This window comes from Centruroides sculpturatus, unplaced genomic scaffold (genome assembly GCF_000671375.1).
Source record: "Centruroides sculpturatus isolate CEXI.00-Female unplaced genomic scaffold, Cexi_2.0 scaffold423, whole genome shotgun sequence".
Taxonomy (NCBI): domain Eukaryota; kingdom Metazoa; phylum Arthropoda; class Arachnida; order Scorpiones; family Buthidae; genus Centruroides; species Centruroides sculpturatus.
Window position 1 is genome coordinate 549,844 of NW_019384765.1, and position 26,808 is coordinate 576,651.

A 26,808-nucleotide genomic window follows, 5' to 3' on the forward strand; every position below is an offset into this window, starting at 1 on the left:
GCTGTTACACTTAAAAAAGGAGAATTGTTTGTAGTTGCTGTCCAAATATCAGCGGTTAAAGAAATATATTTTGTTTCTGTTAAACACAGAAACACTTCAGCTTTTTAAACAATGTTGAAGTTTACATGCATCAACAATTAAGTGTTGAGATTTATTTTAGAAACAAAGGAAGAGATTGTTGATTTTGCAAGGATATTCGATCGTCTCTTGTTTATCTGACCTGAGGGAGATGGAAATACCAGGTGGAGAAAAATGGGTTTTTTCCATATTATAATTAACTGTATAATTAACTCCAGGATCTCACACTATTAATGCAATAAATTATTAACACTAATCGGCTGATAACGCATGGCCGATTAATCGGTAATCGGCCATTTTGCTTATCAGTGCATCCTTAGTACTAAATAGTAGTAAAGTCTAGCTTGCTATAGCAGTTTGACAATTTCATTGTTAATTTGCATATTTAATGNGAGAAAAGCAATCGACATTAGACAGATTCTTTAACCCTTTCAAACGGAAAAAAACATGACTAATAAAAATGCAAGACTGTGTACGTATGTATTTTTATTATTACATATAAATAAACGTAGTAAGAAAGTATATATTTTTTATTTTTAGGGGTCTCCAGAACGAATTAATTAAATTCCCATTAAAACCTGTGGTAAATCGATAATCGGTTAACGAACAATTTGGATAGCGAACAAAGTCTTGGAACGGATTATGTTCGTTAACCGATCACCCACTGTATATGTCTCCCTTGATTAATGTGATTAATAAATTTCTTGATGTGTACTGCCTATATCAAAATCACAGTAATCAAATACAGTGGTATCTTGTTATTCAATCAAAGAACAATTACCACCTGCTAGAACAAATTTTCGGTCAATAACAAATATTTTTATTTTAACTTTAATTTTTTCATTCATCCTTAAAAAAGTTCTCTAAGATAAAATGAGTATCTAGTTTAAAAATAAAATAAAACCTTACTGCTGCCTACCTTCATCAAACAAAATTATAGTAGATTCAGTTCACATTTTAATAAGTGGGGAAAAAAAACAAACTGCATGCAAAACACAATCATCAGCATGTTTTACAACCATTTCAAGTGGATGCAATGTTTCAATGATACATGTCTGTGACACACTAAGATTTGTTGCAAATTCAATCTTTAATAATTTCTTCCTGCAATTTCTCTTCAGCAGCTTTTGGGTGCCCATATGTTTTGTATCCTTTAGTTTATAATTTTCCGAATGATACTTTCAAAACCACATTTGACTCATTCGGAGTTTAGAAGCATCTTCCCCATACACAGTACAAATATTTTTTTACTGTTTGTATAGCGTGATATCCTTTACAAAACTTAAAAAGCATGAGTAATGCATCCAATTTGCATTTCATCTTGCAGACATTTCAACTTGATTTTATTCAAACAAAATGTGATGTAAAAAGGTTTAAAACAAGCTTCAAAACAAAGTATACAATCTCATCAGGAATAATGTGTTAAATTTCACAACTTATAAATATGTGATGTACCAGTAATTATGTTAAGTAAAAACAGCTGTTAATAAAAATACACAAAAGCTTTCTGTTCAAATCCCCAATAAAATTACTGTAATACCGTAGTCGTATTTTGCTATTCTGGGGCATGTATTGGCTATGTGTATTTTTAGACTTTTTTATGATTTTATATATGGTAGGCTTGTAAACTTCTTGTTAAATTTTTGTTAAATCAGATAAAGATACTGATTTTTCTGTCATATGATCCAATTTACCTTTCCGTTTCCACGTTAGACAGGTTCCACTATATACAGGTTAATTTACATTAATTTTTGCAAAATATTCAAGCGACCAAAGAAATTTTTCATTAATGACAGATTTTTGCTAAATTCAGATTCTGTTATAGACAGGTTTGACTGTATTTGTTCATTTTAAATGAAAACAGAAATAATTTATAAATACAAGAAGTACAATTAATATCTCAATCTCAGATTAAGATTTTAATATTTTAATCTCCTTAATGATATTTCTATATGATTGTATATAATACTAGATTCACAATAAGTTTTTGAAGGTAATGGATAAAATTTTATAAGTAGATAAGGTCTATCTAATATAATTACTTCAGATATAATTACTTTTCTTCAAAGAATTTGAATGAAGTGAATTTGAGCAAATTNTTAATCAAATTCCTATGGTAAATCAATAATCGGTTAACAAACAATTCGGATAACTAACAAAGTCTTGGAACAGATTATGTTCGTTAACCGATCACCCACTGTATTTGGATTCCAATACTTTTCAGATACATGAATTAAAAATGAAGCTGAATCTGATGATAATTATTTAATGATTTTAACTTGTATATTTTTTGAAAAATGAATAAAAAATGTGACAGTATGATTTGCTCAGTTTTCAATATACAGCCAAACCTGTCTAATGGAACACCAAGGAATCAAACAATTCTTTAGTAGTAGACAGGTTTCCATTATATACAGGTTACCTACTACAGTGGGTGATCAGTTAACGAACAAATCGGATAACGAACACTTTCGCAAAAGATTTTTATGTTCGGACAATGAACACATGGTCGGATAACGAACAGCCTACAGAACAAACATAAGAAGAAGAGTAAAATAATAATACCGATTGGACTTTCCTTGTCTTCGAACAACAATTCGAAACTTTTCGGAGTGTGGGAGATGTCAACATCGAAGTTCAAGCCGGTATATACCGATCGGATAGTATTCCTCCGAACTTTGAAACTCTCCCTTGTAATTCCAGTCTTTTATTTTTCTGACAAAACAATTCTTTTATGTATTCGCGAGACTGTCAGATAGGCACTCGTTAAGTTTTGCATTGGTTTTTATTTTCGAAAGGTGAGAGTATAATACTAAAGATTAAAGAGTGGGCAGAAGATTTTTGATGTTGCTGGGCAGTGTGGCTTGAACAGGTCTACAGTATGCGACAGTTCAATCTAATTTGAGAAAAATACTGTATAATCAAGAAGACTCAAGCAGCTAAAGGAGTAACAAAAATCATATCTGAGAAATAAAGAACATCGAAGAGCTCATAATGGAATCCGAAAGTTATCTGACAACTGAAGACCACAAAGAATTCTTGAATGAAGAACACCAAGAAACTCGGCGAGATATGTTTTCTTCTGAAAAAGTGGATATCTGTTATTAAAGATCCTTTGAAGAAGTGGGAGGATGTCAGAACAACAGTCTTAGAATGGCATCCAAACCAGGTTGAGGCTTGGGGATTTCTACAATTGCAATGCTATTAATTACTTACAAAAAATCCTGACGAAGTGAGAAAAGCAATCGACATTAGACAGATTCTTTAACCCTTTCAAACGGAAAAAAACATGACTAATAAAAATGCAAGACTGTGTACGTATGTATTTTTATTATTACATATAAATAAACGTAGTAAGAAAGTATATATTTTTTATTTTTAGGGGTCTCCAGAACGAATTAATTAAATTCCCATTAAAACCTGTGGTAAATCGATAATCGGTTAACGAACAATTTGGATAGCGAACAAAGTCTTGGAACGGATTATGTTCGTTAACCGATCACCCACTGTATATGTCTCCCTTGATTAATGTGATTAATAAATTTCTTGATGTGTACTGCCTATATCAAAATCACAGTAATCAAATACAGTGGTATCTTGTTATTCAATCAAAGAACAATTACCACCTGCTAGAACAAATTTTCGGTCAATAACAAATATTTTTATTTTAACTTTAATTTTTTCATTCATCCTTAAAAAAGTTCTCTAAGATAAAATGAGTATCTAGTTTAAAAATAAAATAAAACCTTACTGCTGCCTACCTTCATCAAACAAAATTATAGTAGATTCAGTTCACATTTTAATAAGTGGGAAAAAAAAACAAACTGCATGCAAAACACAATCATCAGCATGTTTTACAACCATTTCAAGTGGATGCAATGTTTCAATGATACATGTCTGTGACACACTAAGATTTGTTGCAAATTCAATCTTTAATAATTTCTTCCTGCAATTTCTCTTCAGCAGTTTTTGGGTGCCCATATGTTTTGTATCCTTTAGTTTATAATTTTCCGAATGATACTTTCAAAAGCACATTTGACTCATTCGGAGTTTAGAAGCATCTTCCCCATACACAGTACAAATATTTTTTTACTGTTTGTATAGCGTGATATCCTTTACAAAACTTAAAAAGCATGAGTAATGCATCCAATTTGCATTTCATCTTGCAGACATTTCAACTTGATTTTATTCAAACAAAATGTGATGTAAAAAGGTTTAAAACAAGCTTCAAAACAAAGTATACAATCTCATCAGGAATAATGTGTTAAATTTCACAACTTATAAATATGTGATGTACCAGTAATTATGTTAAGTAAAAACAGCTGTTAATAAAAATACACAAAAGCTTTCTGTTCAAATCCCCAATAAAATTACTGTAATACCGTAGTCGTATTTTGCTATTCTGGGGCATGTATTGGCTATGTGTATTTTTAGACTTTTTTATGATATATATGGTAGGCTTGTAAACTACTTGTTAAATTTTTGTTAAATCAGATAAAGATACTGATTTTTCTGTCATATGATCCAATTTACCTTTCCGTTTCCACGTTAGACAGGTTCCACTATATACAGGTTAATTTACATTAATTTTTGCAAAATATTCAAGTGACCAAAGAAATTTTTCATTAATGACAGATTTTTGCTAAATTCAGATTCTGTTATAGACAGGTTTGACTGTATTTGTTCATTTTAAATGAAAACAGAAATAATTTATAAATACAAGAAGTACAATTAATATCTCAATCTCAGATTAAGATTTTAATATTTTAATCTCCTTAATGATATTTCTATATGATTGTATATAATACTAGATTCACAATAAGTTTTTGAAGGTAATGGATAAAATTTTATAAGTAGATAAGGTCTATCTAATATAATTACTTCAGATATAATTACTTTTCTTCAAAGAGTTTGAATGAAGTGAATTGAGCAAATTAAATGTTATCAGCTAGAATTAAAGCTAAATCAGATGCTAAGAAACATTAGTATGTTCAGCAGATTAGAAACAAAGAATTGTAGCATTGAAATAATCATTATTCTTACAGTTTACATAGTTTAAATATTTTAAAATTGTTATTACTCTGTTATATATAACAGAGGGAAAGAATGGCAATTGGTCAAAAAATGACCCCCTAAGATTTTTACATTTTTGGACTTAGGACCTTGAAACATCAAGAAATGTAAAAAAATTTGGGTGTTTTTCCCTGTATACAGTGATACTTCGGTTTTTGTCAATTTTTTTTTTTTCACGAAAAATTTGTCTCAGTTTTTTGTTGGTTGCCTTTGATTTCATCAGTGTGCTCTGAATTTCACCGCTGTGACATCGCTGCTAATTTTGCAAAACAAAGGTCAACCCATGCATTTTCCTGCTCAGTGTGGTGGTGTTTCTCGTTGTGTGAGTATTTATCTGTGTGTCTAGCCAAACAATTCCATTGCTTTTCTTTCCTTTTAGTTCCATCATGGGACCAAAGAAAGTTTCTAGAGTCAGCAGCCCTTCGAATGCTATGTTAATTATTTGTTTATTCTTTACATTAGTCTTTTGAGTTCATTTTATATTAATTTCTTATTGTTTTTAGTATTAAACACTATATTTATTCGCTATAAAATTTTGGTATGTATTTTGGAGTGTCTAAAACAAATTAATTGGATTTACATTGATTCATATGGAAATAATTGTCTTGGTTTTCATCAGTTTCGGATTTTACTGATTGTTTTTGGACAGATCAGCGAAAACTGAGGTATCTCTGTATATGGATGTTAGTGTGTGGAGGGCATGATTTTGTTCACCCTTTTTGAAATTTAATAACACCTTTGCTTCTTGTCAAAATTTTCTGAATTTTGCAAAGAGTTTGTGTATTAGGGGATTGATGCTATTAACTTTTGGTGGTTAAAGGTTAATGGGGTGGGGAGATAAAGGGGATTATATCTCAAATAGGGTCAGACTTAATGATGATTTTACTTGTTATTAGCATTTACAATATTTTATGAAACACATCCTTACCCTCAAAATTAAGTTTTTTTGCCATTTTATGTAATTAAAAATAAAATATAAAAAATTATAAGTTAAATATCATAACAGATAGAACTACCAAAATTTTAAATGTTGCTGGAAAAGTTAAGCAACTCATTGCTGAATTTTTATTATTATTATATAGGTTTATACAATGTTATACAATAATGATGATAATTTGAACAACAATTGAAATGAGCTCCCTCACTGTGGCTCTCAACCAATAAGATGAAGGCAGGAAAATTAAAATATGCACACAACACAAACAACACGCATTTACAGGAATTCATTGACACTCTAACAGAAACATGCAGCCATGTCACAAAGATTCAAATAATACAAAACCTGCATGCTATGAAAAGAATAAATAAATTGTTCATAAACAATGGGACATTTTTCTATAGATAACTACATAACAAACATACCACCATATAATAAACTTTTTTTGTTGCATTTATACAGAAAAAGAACTTAGACTATTGGTCTGCTCTTTGATCCAGTCCAGTGAAGCAAAGATGAAGCAAACTGGATCAAGGAGGAAGAACAATACATGCCTGACAAATTAATCATGCCCTCTGTTGACATAAACATATATAACATTCAAAATACAGTACAAAGAATATGCAGTGTAGACAAGAATCATAATTTCTGGTACAAAAAATTTACATCTATGCACAGAAACTAACTATATATTTTACATGCACAGTCAAAAATCCACAAAGACATGCCAATTTCATACACAGGGAATCACATACATAAAATGCAAAAGCACAATACTAAAGATCCTACATAATACAGATTGATCACTTGTTTCCAACATTTTATGCAAAATAATCATATCTTGAATCATAAATAAAATATTACAAGCAAACAGAACAACAAAGAATTCTCACAGAACAAAAAAAAAGCTGTTATAGAAACAAAAGATGCAAAAAACAGTTACTTGAGATTCAATTACTCTATGACAATGTACAGTACATATAAACCTCTGTACAGTATATATAAATTACAAAAAAGAATTTGACAGCATCTCACATTCATCATTTTTGCATAACTTTACAAAATACAGTCAATCCTTATTATATTTCTAGAATACACAAAGTAGTATAGTAGTACCTCAGGATACGAAATTAATCCATTCCGAAACTGAGATTGTATCATGAAAATGTTGTAAGGTGAATAATTTTTCCCCATAGGATTACATGTAAAACCAAATAATCCACTCCAACACAAAAAACACACTCAAATTAAAGATAAGTAGTACATTGAAAAAAAAACTTTAGTAAGGAAACCACTAAAAAATGCATTTTGTAGTTGTAAATGTATAAATAACTGTAATAGAATAATAATTGATAAAAAAAAAACAAAAATTAGTTTTATTTGCACTTTACCTTTCAGGATAGACGATGGTGGAGGTGTAAACTGGTGGCTGAGGAGAGGGAGAAGGGAAATAATACTAAAACTTAACTTACATAACATAATGTAACAATAACTTAAAAATAATGTAACACTAATTTTTTAACTTTTCAGTTCTATATATTTTTTTAAATTTTTTTATTCACTGCTTTTTGCTTTCTTACTTTCACTTCCACCAGCACTTTCACTGGATAGAGGTTGCTTGGTAAAATATCTATCCAAAGAGGTTTGGCTTTGCCTACTTTTTAAATGTTTCTAAAATGACTTAGGCAAATGTCATTACTCTGAGCAGCAATACGGTCAGTGTGAACTTTTTTCAGGATGTTTATTTTCATTAAAATCAGTCACTTTCTGATAATACCTCAAGATTTCCTTTATCGAGCAGGATCCTTCCACGACGAAGCAAACACGTGGACTGAGACCAATGAACAGAAGTGAATAAAAAATGGCACTGCAAACTAATGTAACATCGTATGGTGAGTTTTTGTTCGTACTGTGGAGCAAAATTATATTCAAATTTTATGACGTATCCNCGTTATTTAAAGGTAATTTTTATTATAGGCCTATAGACCTTACACAGCATTATTAATATGATTTTGGAGGTTACAGAACTTTAAAATTACTTTAAAAAATGGAAAATAATTATATCATTTGATTTCAAGATATTTTGTATACATTAAAAATAATTAATTCTATCCTGGGATCCCGGGAAACAGTTCACTTTTATCCCGGGATCCCGGGACAAGCAAAAGACCGGGAAATGAGAAACCCTAGTCATCATGTTTCAGCCCAAAATATTTTGGGAATAGCAAGGAACAGATCAAACAATGAAAAGTATGGATATGACATCAAATACAACAAAATAGTATAATACATATCAATCCCATCGTGTACTGTACATGAACAACAGAAAGCACTACATAATTACCCATGTACAACTAATTCACCTGTTAAAAATTACACATACTCCACTGATACAAAAATGGAATTTGGCATAGCAAATAAAAAAGTCAGAGTAAAAAGAGACACGGATCCATGTATGGGAGATGACTACAGATATTTAGGACTCCAACAGACTAAACTCAAAGAATATGTACAATTCAAACAGAGACTAACAAAAGAATACAATAACAGATTAAACTCAATACTAGCAACACAGTTGAAAGCAAAACATATTTAAAATAGTCAATCCCACTACTCGCATATTCATTTGGAATTGTACTAGTTCTACACATGTTTAATATATAACTCCAAAAGATTAATTCCAGATAATGATCTTTACTAGATACAAATGCATAAACATAAAAATATTTGCATGTATTAGAGTAAAAATATGTTACATAATTTTTAATTTATTCTTACAATTTATACAATAAACATTATAAAAGTGGTCTGAAAATATATTGAATAAGCAAAATTTGTTCATTTCTGTGATTTTAAAAATGATGAATTTATTTTTATTTTAATATTATTCAAAAAGAGAGTTTAGTATGATGTAATGTACTCACTGTCTTATGGCATTATTCAAAATTGCAAGTACCTTCAGTAACTTGGAACTATCCTCCTTAGGTGGATTCAATTGGAATTAGATCAAACAATACTTGCAGTTTTGAATAAAAGGTTATTTTTAATGCCATAAGACAGTATGGTACATTATAATTACTTTGATGTGTAGTTAATTTTGAAAGTTGACTATTGTAGCATATTAGAATTTTTTTTTGTAGATGATATATTAAAATAAATTTAATTAAATGAAATTGTAACTTCAAGGTGCCAAGTATGTGGAAAACGTTTTGCTCAAACTGGTATTCTTCAAACTCATATGGCAATGCATTTAGATCAGAAAGCTCATTTATGTGAACATTGTGGAAAGTCATTTCGTCAAAAATCACAACTCCGCCTTCATATGCTAAGGCATGAAGGTGTTAGAAAATATGCTTGTGCTTTTTGTCCTGCTAGATTTCTAACAAAAGGTAAATATTAATGTTTTAATTATTTATTTGGAATAAAGTTTAATAATTTATATCATACATGGAACTGTTATACAATATTATATAAATTAGTTTCATGATAAATAATAATTGATATTACCCAAAAATAACATAGATACTACTGACTTATAAATACAAAATCATTTCAGTATAAAAGAAAGTTAATGTAATACTTGCATAAAAAAATTTAATTAATAGTTAGTGAAATTTTCCATAAAAATTATTAAGTTCTACTCAAACTGAAATTATTAATTGACTTACAAACCACCTTGCACATGTTTTACAGTTGGAAAAGTGTGCAAGGGGTTTGTAGGTCAATTAAATCAATTTCCATAAAAACTTTTTCGTATTAAATTTTTTTACAGATTATTTATTGTAATAATTATTAATAAAATAATAATTTTTTAATTTTATAAATTAAAATTAAGTTCTTAATTATAAATATCACATAAATTGTATTATAATGCATTGTTTAAATGTAACAACTTATTACATCAAATTCTTCACAGTAAAATTTTCTAAATTTAAAAATATATTTCAGATGATCACTTTAAATTTAACTAATTAAACAAAGTTTTGATGCTAGTAATTTAACATTGTTTTATTTAATCAATTTGACTTTTTGTAAATGAGAACATACAATCTGTTATCTGTTTAGGTTGANGCAGTAATATAGCCCAATCTAATCTAGCAATTGTTTGGCTTTAATATAACCATTGAGCTTATATTTGTATATTTGTATTATGATATTATAGACATTTACAAGGGCGGTTTTTTCAAGCTTCAATGGTCCATAAAACAAAGACAAGTGTAAATTACAAAATGAATTTTATTTCCAAAAATTAGAATACTGGCTAAGCAAAAGAGTAATTATAAAAACAGTTGGTATAAAAATTTCTCAGTGATGTTGGCTACTTATGGTATATCACCAATTATATTTTCATTGTCAAATGAGGATTGGAGATTTGTGTATTAAAATTTGATTGATAATGTGGTTAATAATGTGATATGAATAATATGATATGATACAAGAAAGAAAGTGAATGAGTCTAGATATTACATTTAATATCAAGATATAATTTCTTTTCCTTCATCTATTACCTATACTGTACATATTTTCAAGTCTCATTGAAGATGCAGAAATTTATTATACAGTTGAGATTAAATAGCTTAAATGAATAGAGATTAAATGGATAAATGCTTATATCAATGCAGTGATCAGATGTCAGTTTTTCATGTATTTTGTAACTAATATCAGGATCTAAGGCAAAAATTTGATCTAATGTTTTTTAGTTATTATTCCTCCCTATGAGAATTTTATATTGATTTAAATAAAATTACTGTTTGGTTAATGACTAAATTATTTTTTTGTTAATTCAATGAAAGTATTGAAAGAAATTTCATATTAAAAAGATATTAACAATTATCTTTTTAATATCAAAGTTCTGTTATTAGTTTAATTAATAAATACATGTAATGATTATTATTATACATGTAAAAATTTGTAGCAATAACATTAGTTATTTCATAGGACTTATTTTATTTAAAATTTTTGTTTTGAATAGGAGATTTGGAAAGACATAATAGGATACATACAGGAGAACGTCCTTTTGTTTGTGAAATCTGTGGAAAATCATTTACTCGTCAACAATCTCTTAATGAACATACTAATCGCCATTATGGTTTAAAACCATATGAATGTAAATATTGTATGAAGGGTTTTGCTGAAATGTCTGCATGTTATAAGGTATTTGATAGCTTGATTGTAGTCATATGAATAAGAAAGAATTAGTAATTAGTTTTAATAAATTATTTATTTTGAATTGCAAATTTATTTTTTGAATAATAGTAAGAAGAATTTATATATTTAAGAAGTCTTATAACAGTTTTAATTATATTTGTTTGATTTTATTTTATTAAACTATTTTAAAAATTGTTTATAAAAATATTTATTAAGCTTTTATTAAGATTCTAAGTTAATAAATAATTTTAAATTAAGAATAACTCATAAAAATATATTATAGCACTACCCAACAAAAATGTTCTTTTTATACCTCCTGCATTAATTCTCTAACATACTATCCCAAGTTAACTCAGACTTGACTGTTTTGTTTTAGAATATCATTCTGAATTAAGTCAGACTATTGATTTTTTTTCTTTTCTCATTCCAGATGTAGTATCTTGGTATTTTTGTCATATGATTTTTCTAAGAGAAACTTTGCAGCCTAAGTTATACCCATGTTTTTGAATAAAAATGGATAAAATTGATATGGATAGTGAAGACACTTTCAATTTTAGTGAAACTGACAGTGATCCTTTTGATCTATCTACCACTGAAGAAGAAAGTGAAGATGGAAGTGAAGTGAATTTGTCTCAGATGAGAATATGGCAAAATGTCAACACAACCTTTTGTTTCTCCTGCAGCATTTTGGTTTACATTTTCTGGCAATCCTGGTCCAACCATTGATTATGATGATGTGCTGCAAATATTTAAACACATTTTTGACAACAGTTTACTAGATACTGTACAAAAGAAAGCCTCAAAATACATCAATTAGTGCATGTCCTCAGGTCCTAATATTGTTCCTTCAACATGCAATAAACTTTGTATTTTCTTTGTACTTTCAATCTGGCAGTTTTGAACAGAATTGCAAATGTAGGTCTTACCAGACAAGCATCACATCTCCATTTTTAATCAAGTTATATGATACAAAAGATTCTGCCAGAAAAAATATTACACTTTTCTGACAATGATTCCTCAAAACACCCATGACCACTTTTACATACTTGAGAAAATAATAAGTACTATACATTAGGGGTTAAAATAGGTAATTCTCATAGAAAAAATTCCTCCTGATTTCAAAAATCACTTTCAGATTTTCCTATCATGCATCAAAAGGTAGCATATGTGTACCATTATACACATCTTTGTATAATGGTATAGAAATAATAGAATAGCTTATTGATATAGCACATGTACCTATGAAAATCATTCTAATATAGTTTTGTTTCTTTATTTACATTGTTTTGAACATTGGCTGCTATATCAGAATGGGAATCTGATGCATTGGATAATATATCAGAATGGAATCTGAACCATATTATGATCCTGTAGGATATCAAAAGCTCTGCAAAAAAGATGTTGTACAAGCTGAATATGACTTTTACTCATATTAATATTATTTGTATCTAAGAGTTATAATACATGGCAAAATGAAAACAGAATGAAATAAAAGAATAAATTAAAAGATACATTATCTTTTTGCCCATTAACAAATCAGTGGAGGCAGATACCTACTTTAGCCAACTATATCTGATGTTCTGAATACAAAAATTATCATAGTTTGTCCAATTATAGCAGAATGCCAACAGTTACACTCAACAAATTAAATTAATCTATAGTAACTATATTACTATAGATTAATTTAATTTGTTGAGTGTACCTGAAGTTCTATTTTATTTGAATATCATTGTCATAGGAATCTCAATAAACTGTTCCAAAACCCACACTAAAGCTCAGTTCTTATTTAAAGCACTTAAAACAGTCTAGTCGGTTTAAGAACACATGATATCAGTTTTATGTTTTAGCTGCTTGTTTTACTTTACTAAAAGTGCTTCCTGTAATATTAATTCCTAATATTGGTGGTGTTAAATCATCTAGTTACATTGGTAAATTCATAGATACCTGATGTACAGGCTTTAATATGTGGCATGACTTGACATTTTCTTGCTGATTCAAAATGTAAGCATCAGAATTGATAAAAAAAAACCGCATTTATTTCCTTGAAGGTAAAAATCATGTTGGGTAGTGTAATTTAAAATAGTTTACATTTAATAATAATTTAAATTAAAACAATACTCATTCAAAATTTAAAGTGATAACATTTATTTATATTCTCATTATTTTTAATAGCACATTAAACATCATGAACGTCTACAAAATACAAATTGTGGTGTGGATCAGTCCCAACAATGTGAAAATGAATTGGCTGTGGTAAGTATTAAATTAGTAAAAGTAGGTTATTTATTTAATTAAATGCATTTTGTAGAAGTAAAATTTTAAAATAAAGTTTTGATTAAATAATTATTAAAAAATAAACTTTTTATAAATTAATCTATAGTCATCACATGTACTAGTCCACATTATTAGATTTAGAAAAAAATATTAGTGTTTTTTGTTTATTGTAAATATGAAGTCTTAGAAAAATATTTTGTAAATATATAGGAATTTTTAAAAATTGAAATTGTATATAATGGCATTAAAAATATCATGCTTTTTCTAAGAAAAAATTCTTTTCCAAAAATTTTGTAAATGGAAGTAGATAAAACCAAACAAGTTTTTGTGTTACAATCCATATTTAATTATTAATAGTAGCAGTAATATAGCCCAATCTAATCTAGCAATTGTTTGGCTTTAATATAACCATTGAGCTTATATTTGTATATTTGTATTATGATATTATAGACATTTACAAGGGCGGTTTTTTCAAGCTTCAATGGTCCATAAAACAAAGACAAGTGTAAATTACAAAATGAATTTTATTTCCAAAAATTAGATACAAACATGGTTACTTTTTGACATAATCACTGTGAAGATTGAGGCATTTGTCATATCTGTGGATGAGCTTTTCCATCCCCTTTGTCATAGAATTATGCTTCCATAGAATAGAATTATGCTGTCATAGAATAATGCCCACTTCAAAGCACTACTCACAAGTTTTTTACCTGTATTATGCTTTTCTACATTTTGCTTTAAAGTGCCAAGCTTATCTTTACCAAAAGAAAACTTCTGAAAAAATTTTGATTGTTGTCTAAATTGTCATAAATTTTTACTTGGTGAAATTTTTTACATTTCAGATGTTTTTGTTTGGATATCAATTGTTTTAGTTTAATAATTGTATTATTAAACTAAAACAATTGATGATGATGATGATGATGAAACGAATATTCAAATTACTATTCGGTATTTGGCCTATTTTTCACTATTTGGCCTAATACCGAATATTTAATCACTATTTGGCCAAATACCGAATATTTAATCACTATTCGGCCGAATACCTAAAAACAGGAGTAATAAATAACAAAAACACAGTAAATTAATCATTTTGGTATTTAGATTTAATGTTGTTGGGTTAGTGTTGTTTGTTTATATTTATTTATAACTTGTAACATGCACAAAATAAAAAAGAAAATAATATTAGTCAGATGTATTGACAATTTATAATTACAAAGATCAGCACACGTACACGCCTGTCATTGGAGAAACCTCACACATCTGAGGGTCTGACTCTGCTTATCCTTCTTTTTAAGCGCTCGTCTTTGATCTTCCCTTTCTCTTTCCTCTATCACTCTAATCCATGTATGCCTATGCATACATCATAATACGCTCTCACGATACTTTCGATTCGTCACTTTTCCGTTCAATACTTTCAATTCGTCACTTATCCGTCACATTTTACAATTACGTGACTCGGCCTGGTGATAACAGAGAAAAGAGACAGATAGGACATTGCAGTTATGATTTCACAGATTTGAGACAGCTTGGTAGCCCAAACGGCCCCAGGCTTTTGCCCGTGCACACCAAGTGACTTTCATTACAAGCATTTAGCTTTCCAAAGTCTATGACAACAATTGTTTGGCATTGACGGCCACGAATTTCGTGCCAATAAGCTGCCTCAACTTGTTCGATTATGTTATCAACTGAATTTCATATTTATTTTCACATTTTCACTTCGCGGTCCTTCTCTGTTCTCTTTCCATTATTTACACATATAGGTCATTTCATTGTTATCCACATTTGATATCATTTATCACATACTTCTATGACACTCTTGTCTGTCCACTACAACTGCCAAGAATTAACGTGATTGGCGAAGCATAGTGACAGCGGGCCAATAGAGAGCAGGATCCTTGCCATAATGCGGTTTGCACACCAATTTTCGTACGTGTGTTAATCAAGCCGAATATTCGGCTATTCGGCCATGCTCCTGGCCGAATATTTGTTATTCGGCCTGAGGTCAAATATACTATTCATTGCAACACTAGTTATAATACAATATATGATGTAATACAATGCCACTTCACACCAACATTTATTATGATTATAACACTTACGTGTTGTGGCGTTACAGGAGTGGAGTCTTGGAGAATAAACTCGTCCGACTTTAGAAAATGAACTCATCCACTAGTACTTTCAGTAGTATATAACTACCATCTTCAGTTGGTCTATCGAATACAACAGATTAAGATTTTCGAACACTAATCCAATGGTTTCACAAATTTTCAGATTTTCGAAACTATCGAACAATATTTCCGACAGATTAACTGATTTTTCCGTTTTTAAATGTTATTTAAAAATCATTTTGTGTATCATAGCACGTGGAAGGAAAACAGTTTTAATTAAGCATGTTTTAGAAAGAATAAGGCCGTAAAAGAGCCCAGAACATGCATAAAGTATAAAATATGTCAAAAATACATCTGAGTAGCAAAGACTTCAACATCGTGGATTTAGTTGTTTAAAAGCTGTTACCCAAATTTCTGGTAATTCGGGAGTTGGGGAGTTGCACGGTTCAGTGGCAGAAATATAGAGACTCTCCCAAACAAATAACTCTTTATGTTTGTTGCAGCATTTCAGTAATTTTGTTTTGTTCCAGAGCGGCTGGTAATTGTGGTCAAGCACTTTCTTTGCTAACTCTATAACTGGCCTGCCGTTATTGGTGTCGTCTTGATGTTCAATAATACGTGAACATAACCTTCTAGTTGTGGCCCCTACATAACTGGTTTCTTCACCTGACAATGCATGTTTTAGCAGGACTTGGTAGATTCTTGATTTTTCATTCCACTGATATCTGTCCCTATCATTACATAGTAATCTTCTTAGACTTGGTGGTGGTGTTATTAGTTGAACAAAACTGTTAGTTCTAAACATATGTGCAATTTTTAAAGAAATGGGACCTAAATAGGGTATTGGGGGATGTGCTATTCTTAGGTTTTCCTTATTAGAAAGAAAAGATTGCAGAAATAGTTTATTTTTAATATTGTTCGATAGTATTGAAAATCCAAAAATTTGTGTAACTGTCGGATTAGTGTTCGAAAATCTTAATCTGTTGTATTCGATAGACTGCCTGAAGACGGTAGTTATATACTACTGAAAGTACTAGCGGACGAGTTCATTTTCTAAAGTCGGATGAGTTCGTTCTCCAAGACTCCATTCCTGTAATGCCACAACACATAAGTGTTATAATCAAGATGATGATGTACAGCACAATTTGGTCAGCACTCTGCAACTGAACATATCGCCAACCAACATGGCACCAACTGACACTTTCGATATGCCGTTTAGAAAAAGCATTATAAAAAGTTTTAATTTGCATAAATTTGACCTTTTTTAATTCTGAGTAACATTTTAAATAAAATTCATTTGTTTCCGTGCAATTTTATGTTTATAAGCATAAAGTTAAGCTGTAAAACTGAATTAGCTCTATGAGGAAACCCTGTGAACTTTGTCCTAATGACCCAGAAGTTTTGTGAACACCTTGCTGATAATGAGAAAGGCTTAAGTTTAAAATTTGAGCTTTCTACACCTAATAGTTTTTTCTCTACAAGCATCTGTAGTGCTGGATGAAGAAAAAGAAGAAAATACATGTTTTTTGCAATTTTTGCACTTTTCAATTGCTTATACTGTATTTTGGTAATCTCATAATAAAAAATCTTGAAATTTTGCACACTATCTAAGAAAACAATTTTCTTTTGAGCAAGATTTTCAGAATTACTTCAGGCATTTTGGGGCAGAGAAATCTACCCCCAAATAACAGCAACTCTGATTTCTATATATATAGTCAGTGACTTTTTTACTTGGCAGGGAGTCACTGCTGTGACTTCTGATAGAGGATTTTAGTCTTACTTTGGAAATCTATCCTGAAAATATTGGCACTAAGTTCAGTTGTCTTGTATAAGTATTATATAAATAATATGATTAAATAATATACAAATAATAAAATAATTATTTTAATTAATATAATAGTTAAGCATATTTACTAGTATGAAAATATATATGAAAAATTGTACTGATATGGAAAAACTAGTATGAAAAAAATTAGAGCAAAAGTATAAAACTATTAATACAATTCAGTTTTTTAGTGAATTGAATGAACTATCAAAAACACAATATTGATGATAATGATCATATTTTCTCAGCATCAGGTGTTGGATGATTTATGATCATAGTAGCTTTTTGTCTTTAAAAAATAATAATTTTTTTGCTTTTTTACAGACACACTACAGTGACATTATTCAACACTTGGCAGATTATTCACCACTTTATTCAGTTGGGACGCTATTTACAAGTTGTGTTTCGGGCATTAGCCCCTCTTCAGCCAACTAAACATTAAAATAAACCATAAGAAATTATACATATAAATACGCGAGTAAAACATCCCGTAGATACAACATTTAAAAAATTTTTTTTAAAAACATACCTTAAAAGCACATATCACGAGCGTACAGATGTCGTACAAGATGGACAGTTTCATATACTATATATCAAGTGTGCAATAAACAGATTGACAGTACTCGAAACTGACTGCTTAACAACAGGGCTTTCGAATATGATGTTCTTTAAGTTTATACAAATAATTCAAATAAATAAATTGATGTTTATAAACATTTTTTAACAATATTTGTTTTACCTGTAATTTATATTCATATATCGTACCAAAATTCACACAATAACTGTTGTAACTTTTTTTATGACGCGTTTCATGCACAGTCATCCCAGAGACGCTATTTGGTTAATTTACATATTAATCAGTGAACTTATTTAAAACTATTACATTAAATGTTGTGTACAAACAAATTATTAGTATTTGTTTTGCCTGCAGTTTATATACGGACATCAAATTCACACATTATCAGTTGTAGGTTTTCGTAAAACAAGTCTTGCATACAGTTATCCCAACGACACTATTTGGTCTACTAATTTACATATATAAGTGAGCTGATTTTTGAAACAATTTCAGTATACAATGGAAAATTGTCTACAAACAGGAATTATTATATTAATATTAACTTATATTATTTCCAGATTTTTACAAAAATTTATTTATACATAAACTTTAAACTTTGGTGATTATCGTCATAATTATATCCAACGGTCACCAACTTAATTATAATATTTTTATCCAGTTCTCACTAATTTTGATGCTTAAGTTTTTATTTATACAATTGTTATTTTTATTTTTAATAATCTCAAAACGCTCTTTAAATTTTCTGTTATATGTTTTCTTCTCTTTATGTAGAACCTGTATGTTAGATTTATCTATGTTGCAATCGTTTAGTACACAATGATCATGGAATACTGAGTTTAATCGGTGATACTTCAAATCGGACATATGTTCTTTGACCCTTATTTTTAGTTTGCGTTTTGTTTCGCCTATATAAAAGCTGTTGGTTTTACATGTACATGGTATTTTATAAACAGTTTTTATATAGGCAAAACAAAACGCAAACTAAAAATAAGGGTCAAAGAACATATGTCCGATTTGAAGTATCACCGATTAAACTCAGTATTCCATGATCATTGTATACTAAACGATTGCAACATAGATAAATCTAACATACAGGTTCTACATAAAGAGAAGAAAACATATAACAGAAAATTTAAAGAGCGTTTTGAGATTATTAAAAATAAAAATAACAATTGTATAAATAAAAACTTAAGCATCAAAATTAGTGAGAACTGGATAAAAATATTATAATTAAGTTGGTGACCGTTGGATATAATTATGACGATAATCACCAAAGTTTAAAGTTTATGTATAAATAAATTTTTGTAAAAATCTGGAAATAATATAAGTTAATATTAATATAATAATTCCTGTTTGTAGACAATTTTCCATTGTATACTGAAATTGTTTCAAAAATCAGCTCACTTATATATGTAAATTAGTAGACCAAATAGTATCGTTCGGATAACTGTATGCAAGACTTGTTTTACGAAAACCTACAACTGATAATGTGTGAATTTGATGTCCGTATATAAACTGCAGGCAAAACAAATACTAATAATTTGTTTGTACACAACATTTAATGTAATAGTTTTAAATAAGTTCACTGATTAATATGTAAATTAACCAAATAGCGTCTCTGGGATGACTGTGCATGAAACTCGTCATAAAAAAAGTTACAACAGTTATTGTGTGAATTTTGGTACAATATATGAATATAAATTACAGGTAAAACAAATATTGTTAAAAAATGTTTATAAACATCAATTTATTTATTTGAATTATTTGTATAAACTTAAAGAACATCATATTCGAAAGCCCTGTTGTTAAGCAGTCAGTTTCGAGTACTGTCAATCTGTTTATTGCACACTTGATATACAGTATATGAAACTGTCCATCTTGTACGACATCTGTACGCTCGTGATATGTGCTTTTAAGGTATGTTTTAAAAAAAATTTTTTTAAATGTTGTATCTACGGGATGTTTTACTCGCGTATTTATATGTATAATTTCTTATGGTTTATTTTAATGTTTAGTTGACTGAAGAGGGCTAATGCCCGAAACACAACTTGTAAATAGCGTCCCAACTGAATAAAGTGGTGAATAATCTGCCAAGTGTTGAATAATGTCATCGTAGTGTGTGTAAAAAAAGCAAGGTAAATTACAACATGGTTTCATCAGAATCAAATAATATTGTTACGTTAGTATAAACAAGGAATTTTGAAATAATTTTCACTTTGACTTTTCTTTTTTTGTAAATTTTACATATATAACTTATTTTTATATGAAATAAATGTTAAAAATTATTACTGTAATTTGTGATTTATTTGTTTTTCTTCTATTTAAATAATAGTTTATATATTGCATTTTCTTTAATGGCCTTTTTTTCTGCTCTTTTAAAATTTATTAAAAGCAAAATTTTTCTTTTATTTTATATAAATATACAGTAGAGCATTGATTATTCGAAACAATTCAGGATTGGGTTGTTCGGATAACTGATCATTAACAAAAAAATATATTAAACACAAAACTGTACTGTATATAATTTGTATCACACCATCTTACAAATACATATCTTACATAATGTAATACATCAAAGTAGGCCTACAGTTCAGTTTGGCAGGGAGGGGAAGAGTGCTGCAATGCCATAGCCCTAGCAAAAATTTGAATTTGCTGACTGGAATGATTTTGGTTAACTGATGTTTCGGTTGATCGGTATTCGGATAATCAATGCTCTACTGTATATAATTGAAAGATGTATTGACTTATGAAAAAATTGTAAAAAATACAGTAATTGACATGATAAAAATAATAAATATATTTCTTAGTAACAATATACAGTAAGATCCCACTTAACGTGGAGGATGCATTCCTAGATGACAAAGCGCTAAATGAAACAGCTTTAAACGAGCAATTTTAACATCGAGTAAATAGGGAAAGGGGAATATGCAACCAAAAATAAACAGATTTTACTTTAGTTTTAAGTTATTTTTATATTAATTTGCATAATAATATATGTTAAAAAACACAAACATATGTACACAGAAATGTAAAGTTCATTTTTTGTGATGAAGGTCCTGGCTCTTCTGAAATTCTTGTTTTTTGCAATAAAACTGTGTAGTTTCATTTATTGCTTTTTTCTTTCCTTAAGCAAATGTCAGTAGCAAGAGATCACATCCAATCTTGTCGTGCTTTTGCACTTCTTTCAAAATCTGGATCATTCACTACAATTTGATCAATGATTTTGGTTGATGTTACCAAACTTTTACTAAGGAAATCTGTAGAGAAATTCTTTGGGTTCTTTGTTTTCGGAATCACTTTTCCAGTTCTACAGGAATTCCTTGTTCTGCCAGTTCTTGAAGGTCATCGTTGATAAAGCTCTCGCCAGAAACCAGCAGGACTAGATGTAGACGAGCAGCAACTCCTGCTCGTCTACATCTCCTAGTCCTGCTGTATCGATTAGGTTGAGCAAATTATCAACTTAACGATATTGATAAGCTCTTCTTGAGAATTCTTGGATACCTTCAGCCATAACTTCTTCCACACTTCATTCATGCATTTATCAGTTAATTCTTGCCAAGCAAAATCTATATTTTCTATGGCATCCGTAATGTTATATTTTTTCCAAAATTGCACAAAACAAACATAGATTTAAGGGAAGTACAGTGCTACAACGAATTGCCATCTTTTGCCGATTGGTTTGTGTTTGGGAATAATTGTATTATATATGAATCAATGAAGTGCTGCAATAATTTGAATCGGCATAAATTTTGAGCTTTTTTTTAGGCTTCGAGCAGACAGCATCAGTCCGCTTGAATCAGTGTTAAGAGGGGTCTTACTGTATATTGTTTAAGTGTATTATTTCTTTCATACAGTTCTTTTTTAAATAATTATTATTTAGATCATTTTATTCAGTAATTTTGTAAATTTAATAAAAATTTATTACTTTTATCCAAAAAGAATGAAATGAAGATATATGTTGAAAAATTTTTACATTATCATTATAAATTATTATATACACTTCATTAGAAAATTCATAATTTGCATTTTTATAAAAATAAGGAATACTGGTATCACATGTTAAGATTAACATTATTACTTTTTTCTATACAAAAATAGAAGATAATGACTTGATTTGCAAATTTGTAATATAAATTTGTTTTTAATTAACAACTGTGCTATCATTAATCATTTAAATTAATTTCAATTTGTAATTAATATAATCTTGTTTGGAAATATAATAAGATTAGATAAAAATAAAAATAATTACTTTTATTAAAAGTAAACTATAAACGTGTATACAGTATTTAATTAACTCCAGCTGTTATCATTATATTTATTCCTCTCTTAACAAGTATTTTAATTATTGAATTAGGTCAACATAAGTTATCTTTACTATCAATGACATTATAGGAATATTTGAAAATTATATTAATTGTAGTTTTTTCTTATAATTGTAAATAAACAAATAATATACTTTTATTAAGATCTGTTTTTATATTTATATTTATTAATTTTTGTATAGCCACATCCAAATATTGTCAATTTGCCAGTAGAATCAGAAACACCTAATCTTCAACTACCTACAAGTGATGCTTTAAATCACATAGTAGAAGTAAATCAAGCAGATTATAGAGAAATTGAAAAATTTACTGTGCTTGTTCATACTGGTGAACAGTCACTTGAAGTGGCAAGTGAAATGACAGTCGAGCAAAGAGAACATCAGGATCATCCTACAACGATTGCTCCAAACACTGGTGTACAAATTGCTGTTGCTGAACAAATGTCAGATTTTACTGCCATAAATTTATTAGCTAGTGCCTCAACTTTTCAACAAAATTACTGAAAAGATCATTTTTATATTCATGATAGGGACCACTAAATTATAGATAGAATATATATTATATACACAATTTATATAGTACTTTGGCAAATCAAATATATTATATATATTTGGATGTCATATATGTTTAAATATGTTTTTGTATTTAAATAAAATGAAGATATTCAATTTAATTTTTTTATCTGGAATAACAAAATGTCAATTATAAAACGCACAGTAGTTATAGAAATTGTATATTATTAATTAAGTACATTAAAAACAAAAATTATATTGTAACTTAAGGTTTGCATTAACCAATTTCCTATTGTTATAAATAATAAGAGAAAAATTCTGATACTGTTTGTATTTTAATTGCACAAGCATGAATTGTACATATTGTATTATGTGATAATTGTATATGTTTTACTTGTTGAAATATATTTGTTACAAATAAATAAATTGTGTTTATATTGTAAAAATTGGAATGAAGTTAAAAAGATTTTATGGTACTATATAAAAATACTTATTCTAGTAATTCTAGTATAAGTATATAAAAAATTAATTCAAATATAATGAATTTAAATATATATATACAGGGTGGANTATATAGTACTTTGGCAAATCAAATATATTATATATATTTGGATGTCATATATGTTTAAATATGTTTTTGTATTTAAATAAAATGAAGATATTCAATTTAATTTTTTTATCTGGAATAACAAAATGTCAATTATAAAACGCACAGTAGTTATAGAAATTGTATATTATTAATTAAGTACATTAAAAACAAAAATTATATTGTAACTTAAGGTTTGCATTAACCAATTTCCTATTGTTATAAATAATAAGAGAAAAATTCTGATACTGTTTGTATTTTAATTGCACAAGCATGAATTGTACATATTGTATTATGTGATAATTGTATATGTTTTACTTGTTGAAATATATTTGTTACAAATAAATAAATTGTGTTTATATTGTAAAAATTGGAATGAAGTTAAAAAGATTTTATGGTACTATATAAAAATACTTATTCTAGTAATTCTAGTATAAGTATATAAAAAATTAATTCAAATATAATGAATTTAAATATATATATACAGGGTGGACCAAAAAGAATATACATATTTCAAACTGATATATTTATTAAACTATCGATAGTAGCGGTGTGCTGCGGGTATCGGAGGAACGAGTGCATTGTCTAGTTTGTCCCCAGATGTCAGTTGTGATTGGTTACAATGACGTATTCACAGTTGTTGTAAAATGGCTACACCACAGCACAAAAGCTTTTGTATTCTTGAGCTTGCGAAGTGTAATTCCGTGATTACAGTGCAAAGACATTTCCGGTTGAGGTACGAAATTGATCCTCCGAATGGATGGAACATTCGCAGATGGTACCGTCAGTTTGTTGACACAGGTTGTGTATGTAAAGGAAAGAGTCCTGGCCGACCTCGTGTATCTGAAGAAAATGTTGCACGGATTCAAGCTGCTTACCAACGTAGCCCTTCAAAATCAACACGTCGTGCAAGTCGGGAATTGCAGCTGCCTAAAACAACAGTTTGGCGTGTTTTGAGATGCAGGTTAGTTATGAAGCCCGGACCCCGGTTCCCGGACACCCGGATGGAACTCCCGCCCGGACCGTTCGTGTCACTGGTGGAGGACATATTGAACACCTGTAATCTAAACTAGAGAGTTTCATAAATATGTGTCCCAAGTTCCATAGTTGTATTTCTTACAGTTTATTAAATATATCAGTTTGAAATACGTATATTCTTTTTGGTCCACCCTGTATTGTAATATGTAGTACTATAAAATTTTTCACACTGAAATAATTTTTTCATTAAATTTGTATTTTATAACAATATTTAAAATTTAATTTTTCTGTATTGCTGTTAAAGTATTGAATTGAAAACATCTCAAAATTGAATTATCAAGTCACCCTATGAGTAATGTAGTTTTTTTTTCAAAGTGCACAAATATCTAATAAAAATTATAAACAACATGCACATATAAATGTTAAACTCACTGTGATAATCAGTCCATCATTATTTTGTCTGTATCAAGTTTTGAATGAAGTGCATAAAGTTATAAATGTCCAAGATTTAAAGAGCATTATGCCCAATATGCTCTTTAAATCTTGGCTTTAAAGAGCATTTTGGGCATAATGCTGTTTTGGTTTAAAAAAGGAAATAATGCAACTGTTGATAACTTGATGTAACAAAATTTATGGAGACAGTATTATCAGTGTAAGCTAATGTCAAGGATGGTTTGCAAAATTTTATTCTGGAAATTACAGCTTAAAAGATGAACAATATTCAGAAAGATCCATGACCAACGAAAATTTGTTATGAAGTGCAGTTGAAACAAATCCAGCAATAACTGAAGAATTAGCTATAACATTCAATTCAGTTGTTCATCAACACTTAAAAAGTATTGAAAAGACATCCAAACTGGAAAAATGGGTCCCATATAACCTATCAGAGCAAAATCAACATCAAAGACAGCATGTGTTCATCTTTCATAATTATGATAGAGATAAAAAGTGAATACTGTACTATACCACAATGTTAAGCAACATAGATAATTGCTGTCCTGTTCAAGATGATCAACCTCAGCTAAGACAGAGTTTACCTGCAGATTTTTCTGTCTACACCCTTTGTCATAAAAGTCCATGACAAAGCTTGTAAAAAATAGAAAATTGCAATTACCAAGTAATGATCCTAGCTCCTGTCAAAGTAGTTCCCTCAGCTATCCATACACAATTGCCAATGTTTTTGGAGTTCGTGGAAGCAAGCAGACGAAATGCTCCTTTCAGTACAACTCTTTGTCAGAAAAGTGTGATTTTTTTCTTGCTTCCGCGAGAGAAAAAGCAACGGAAAGGGATGGGACGTTTCGTCAAAATATCGCAGACATCCAATGGACTGTGACAAATGAGCTAAGAAGCATCACACTTGAAGCTTTCTCTGCTTGCTTCCAAGACCTACAGAAACATTGGCGATTGTGTATAGATAACTGAAGGAACTACTTTGACAGGAGCTAGGATCATTACTTGGTAATTGCAATTTTCTATTTTTTAAAGCTTTGTCCTGGAACTTTTCTGACAAAGGTGTATTTGGTGAGGTATGAAAGAATTTGAAATGTTATCTCCAAACTAAAAAATTACTATAAAGATTTACTGCAAACAGTTGAATCAACTGAAGTTGGCATAGGAAAAAATGATTGCCTTTATTCAATTGATTAGCTATCCTCTTCCATAAATATAATGCCAGGTCTACACTACTTGATGTACCTTAAGACACTGGAAGAGTTTGGTTGAGAAAAGATGATTCACTTTATCATTTTGACATCATACCAGATTGTTACTTGCTCAGAACACCTCAGAATGATTTAGCAGAAAAACAGATGGGCCTTACAGATGAAGTCAGAACTGTTTTTACTGAGTTTTTCAAATTTGAACTACCAGAATTTTTTACTGTGATGAAAATTTAGTAGGTCAATGGAAACATCTACTAAATTTGTAAAACATCTTTGAAAATATTTCTGTTGTAGAAATTATGGAAAATATATACTGTAATTGATTAAAAAAGTTGTTTATTATTTTCAAAAGTATAGAAAAAAATCACAGTACTTATGGGATGACATAATATATTTTAATTATAAATTAATTTAATCAAAAATTATTTTTTGTATGTACAGTACTTATTTCTAAAACTGAATTTTGTTTAAATTTCATATAAAATTTAAAATTTTATCATAGCAGATCTGCAACCATGGAAATTAATTTTCTGCAGACAACTGTTCCTATCTATAGTAAATTAATCTTACAGCAAAGTTTAAAATTTAATTTAAAAATAAAATACAAGTTTAATTTAAAAAAATGATCATCGGCATTTTCAAATGCCATATAAATAAAATGAGTCACTAATTCGGAATTTAATAAATGAAATATCAGGTTCTATGTTGTCATCAAATTTAACTTTGTTG

At 29.0% G+C, this 26,808-nt stretch overlaps 1 protein-coding gene across 1 annotated transcript in view; it reads left to right on the forward strand.

The window, feature by feature from the left end:
* The window catches only part of LOC111628904 (zinc finger and SCAN domain-containing protein 23-like), a 49,455-nt gene extending 26,251 nt beyond the window's left edge, over positions 1-23,204 (forward strand). The window contains exons 7-10 of the mRNA XM_023372761.1: positions 9,275-9,477; positions 11,061-11,242; positions 13,409-13,489; positions 22,525-23,204. Of these exons, the coding sequence (XP_023228529.1) occupies positions 9,275-9,477; positions 11,061-11,242; positions 13,409-13,489; positions 22,525-22,845 (787 nt within the window). The 3' untranslated portion in view covers positions 22,846-23,204. The remainder of the gene's footprint in view (positions 1-9,274; positions 9,478-11,060; positions 11,243-13,408; positions 13,490-22,524) is intronic.
* The last annotated feature ends 3,604 nt before the right edge of the window (positions 23,205-26,808 follow it).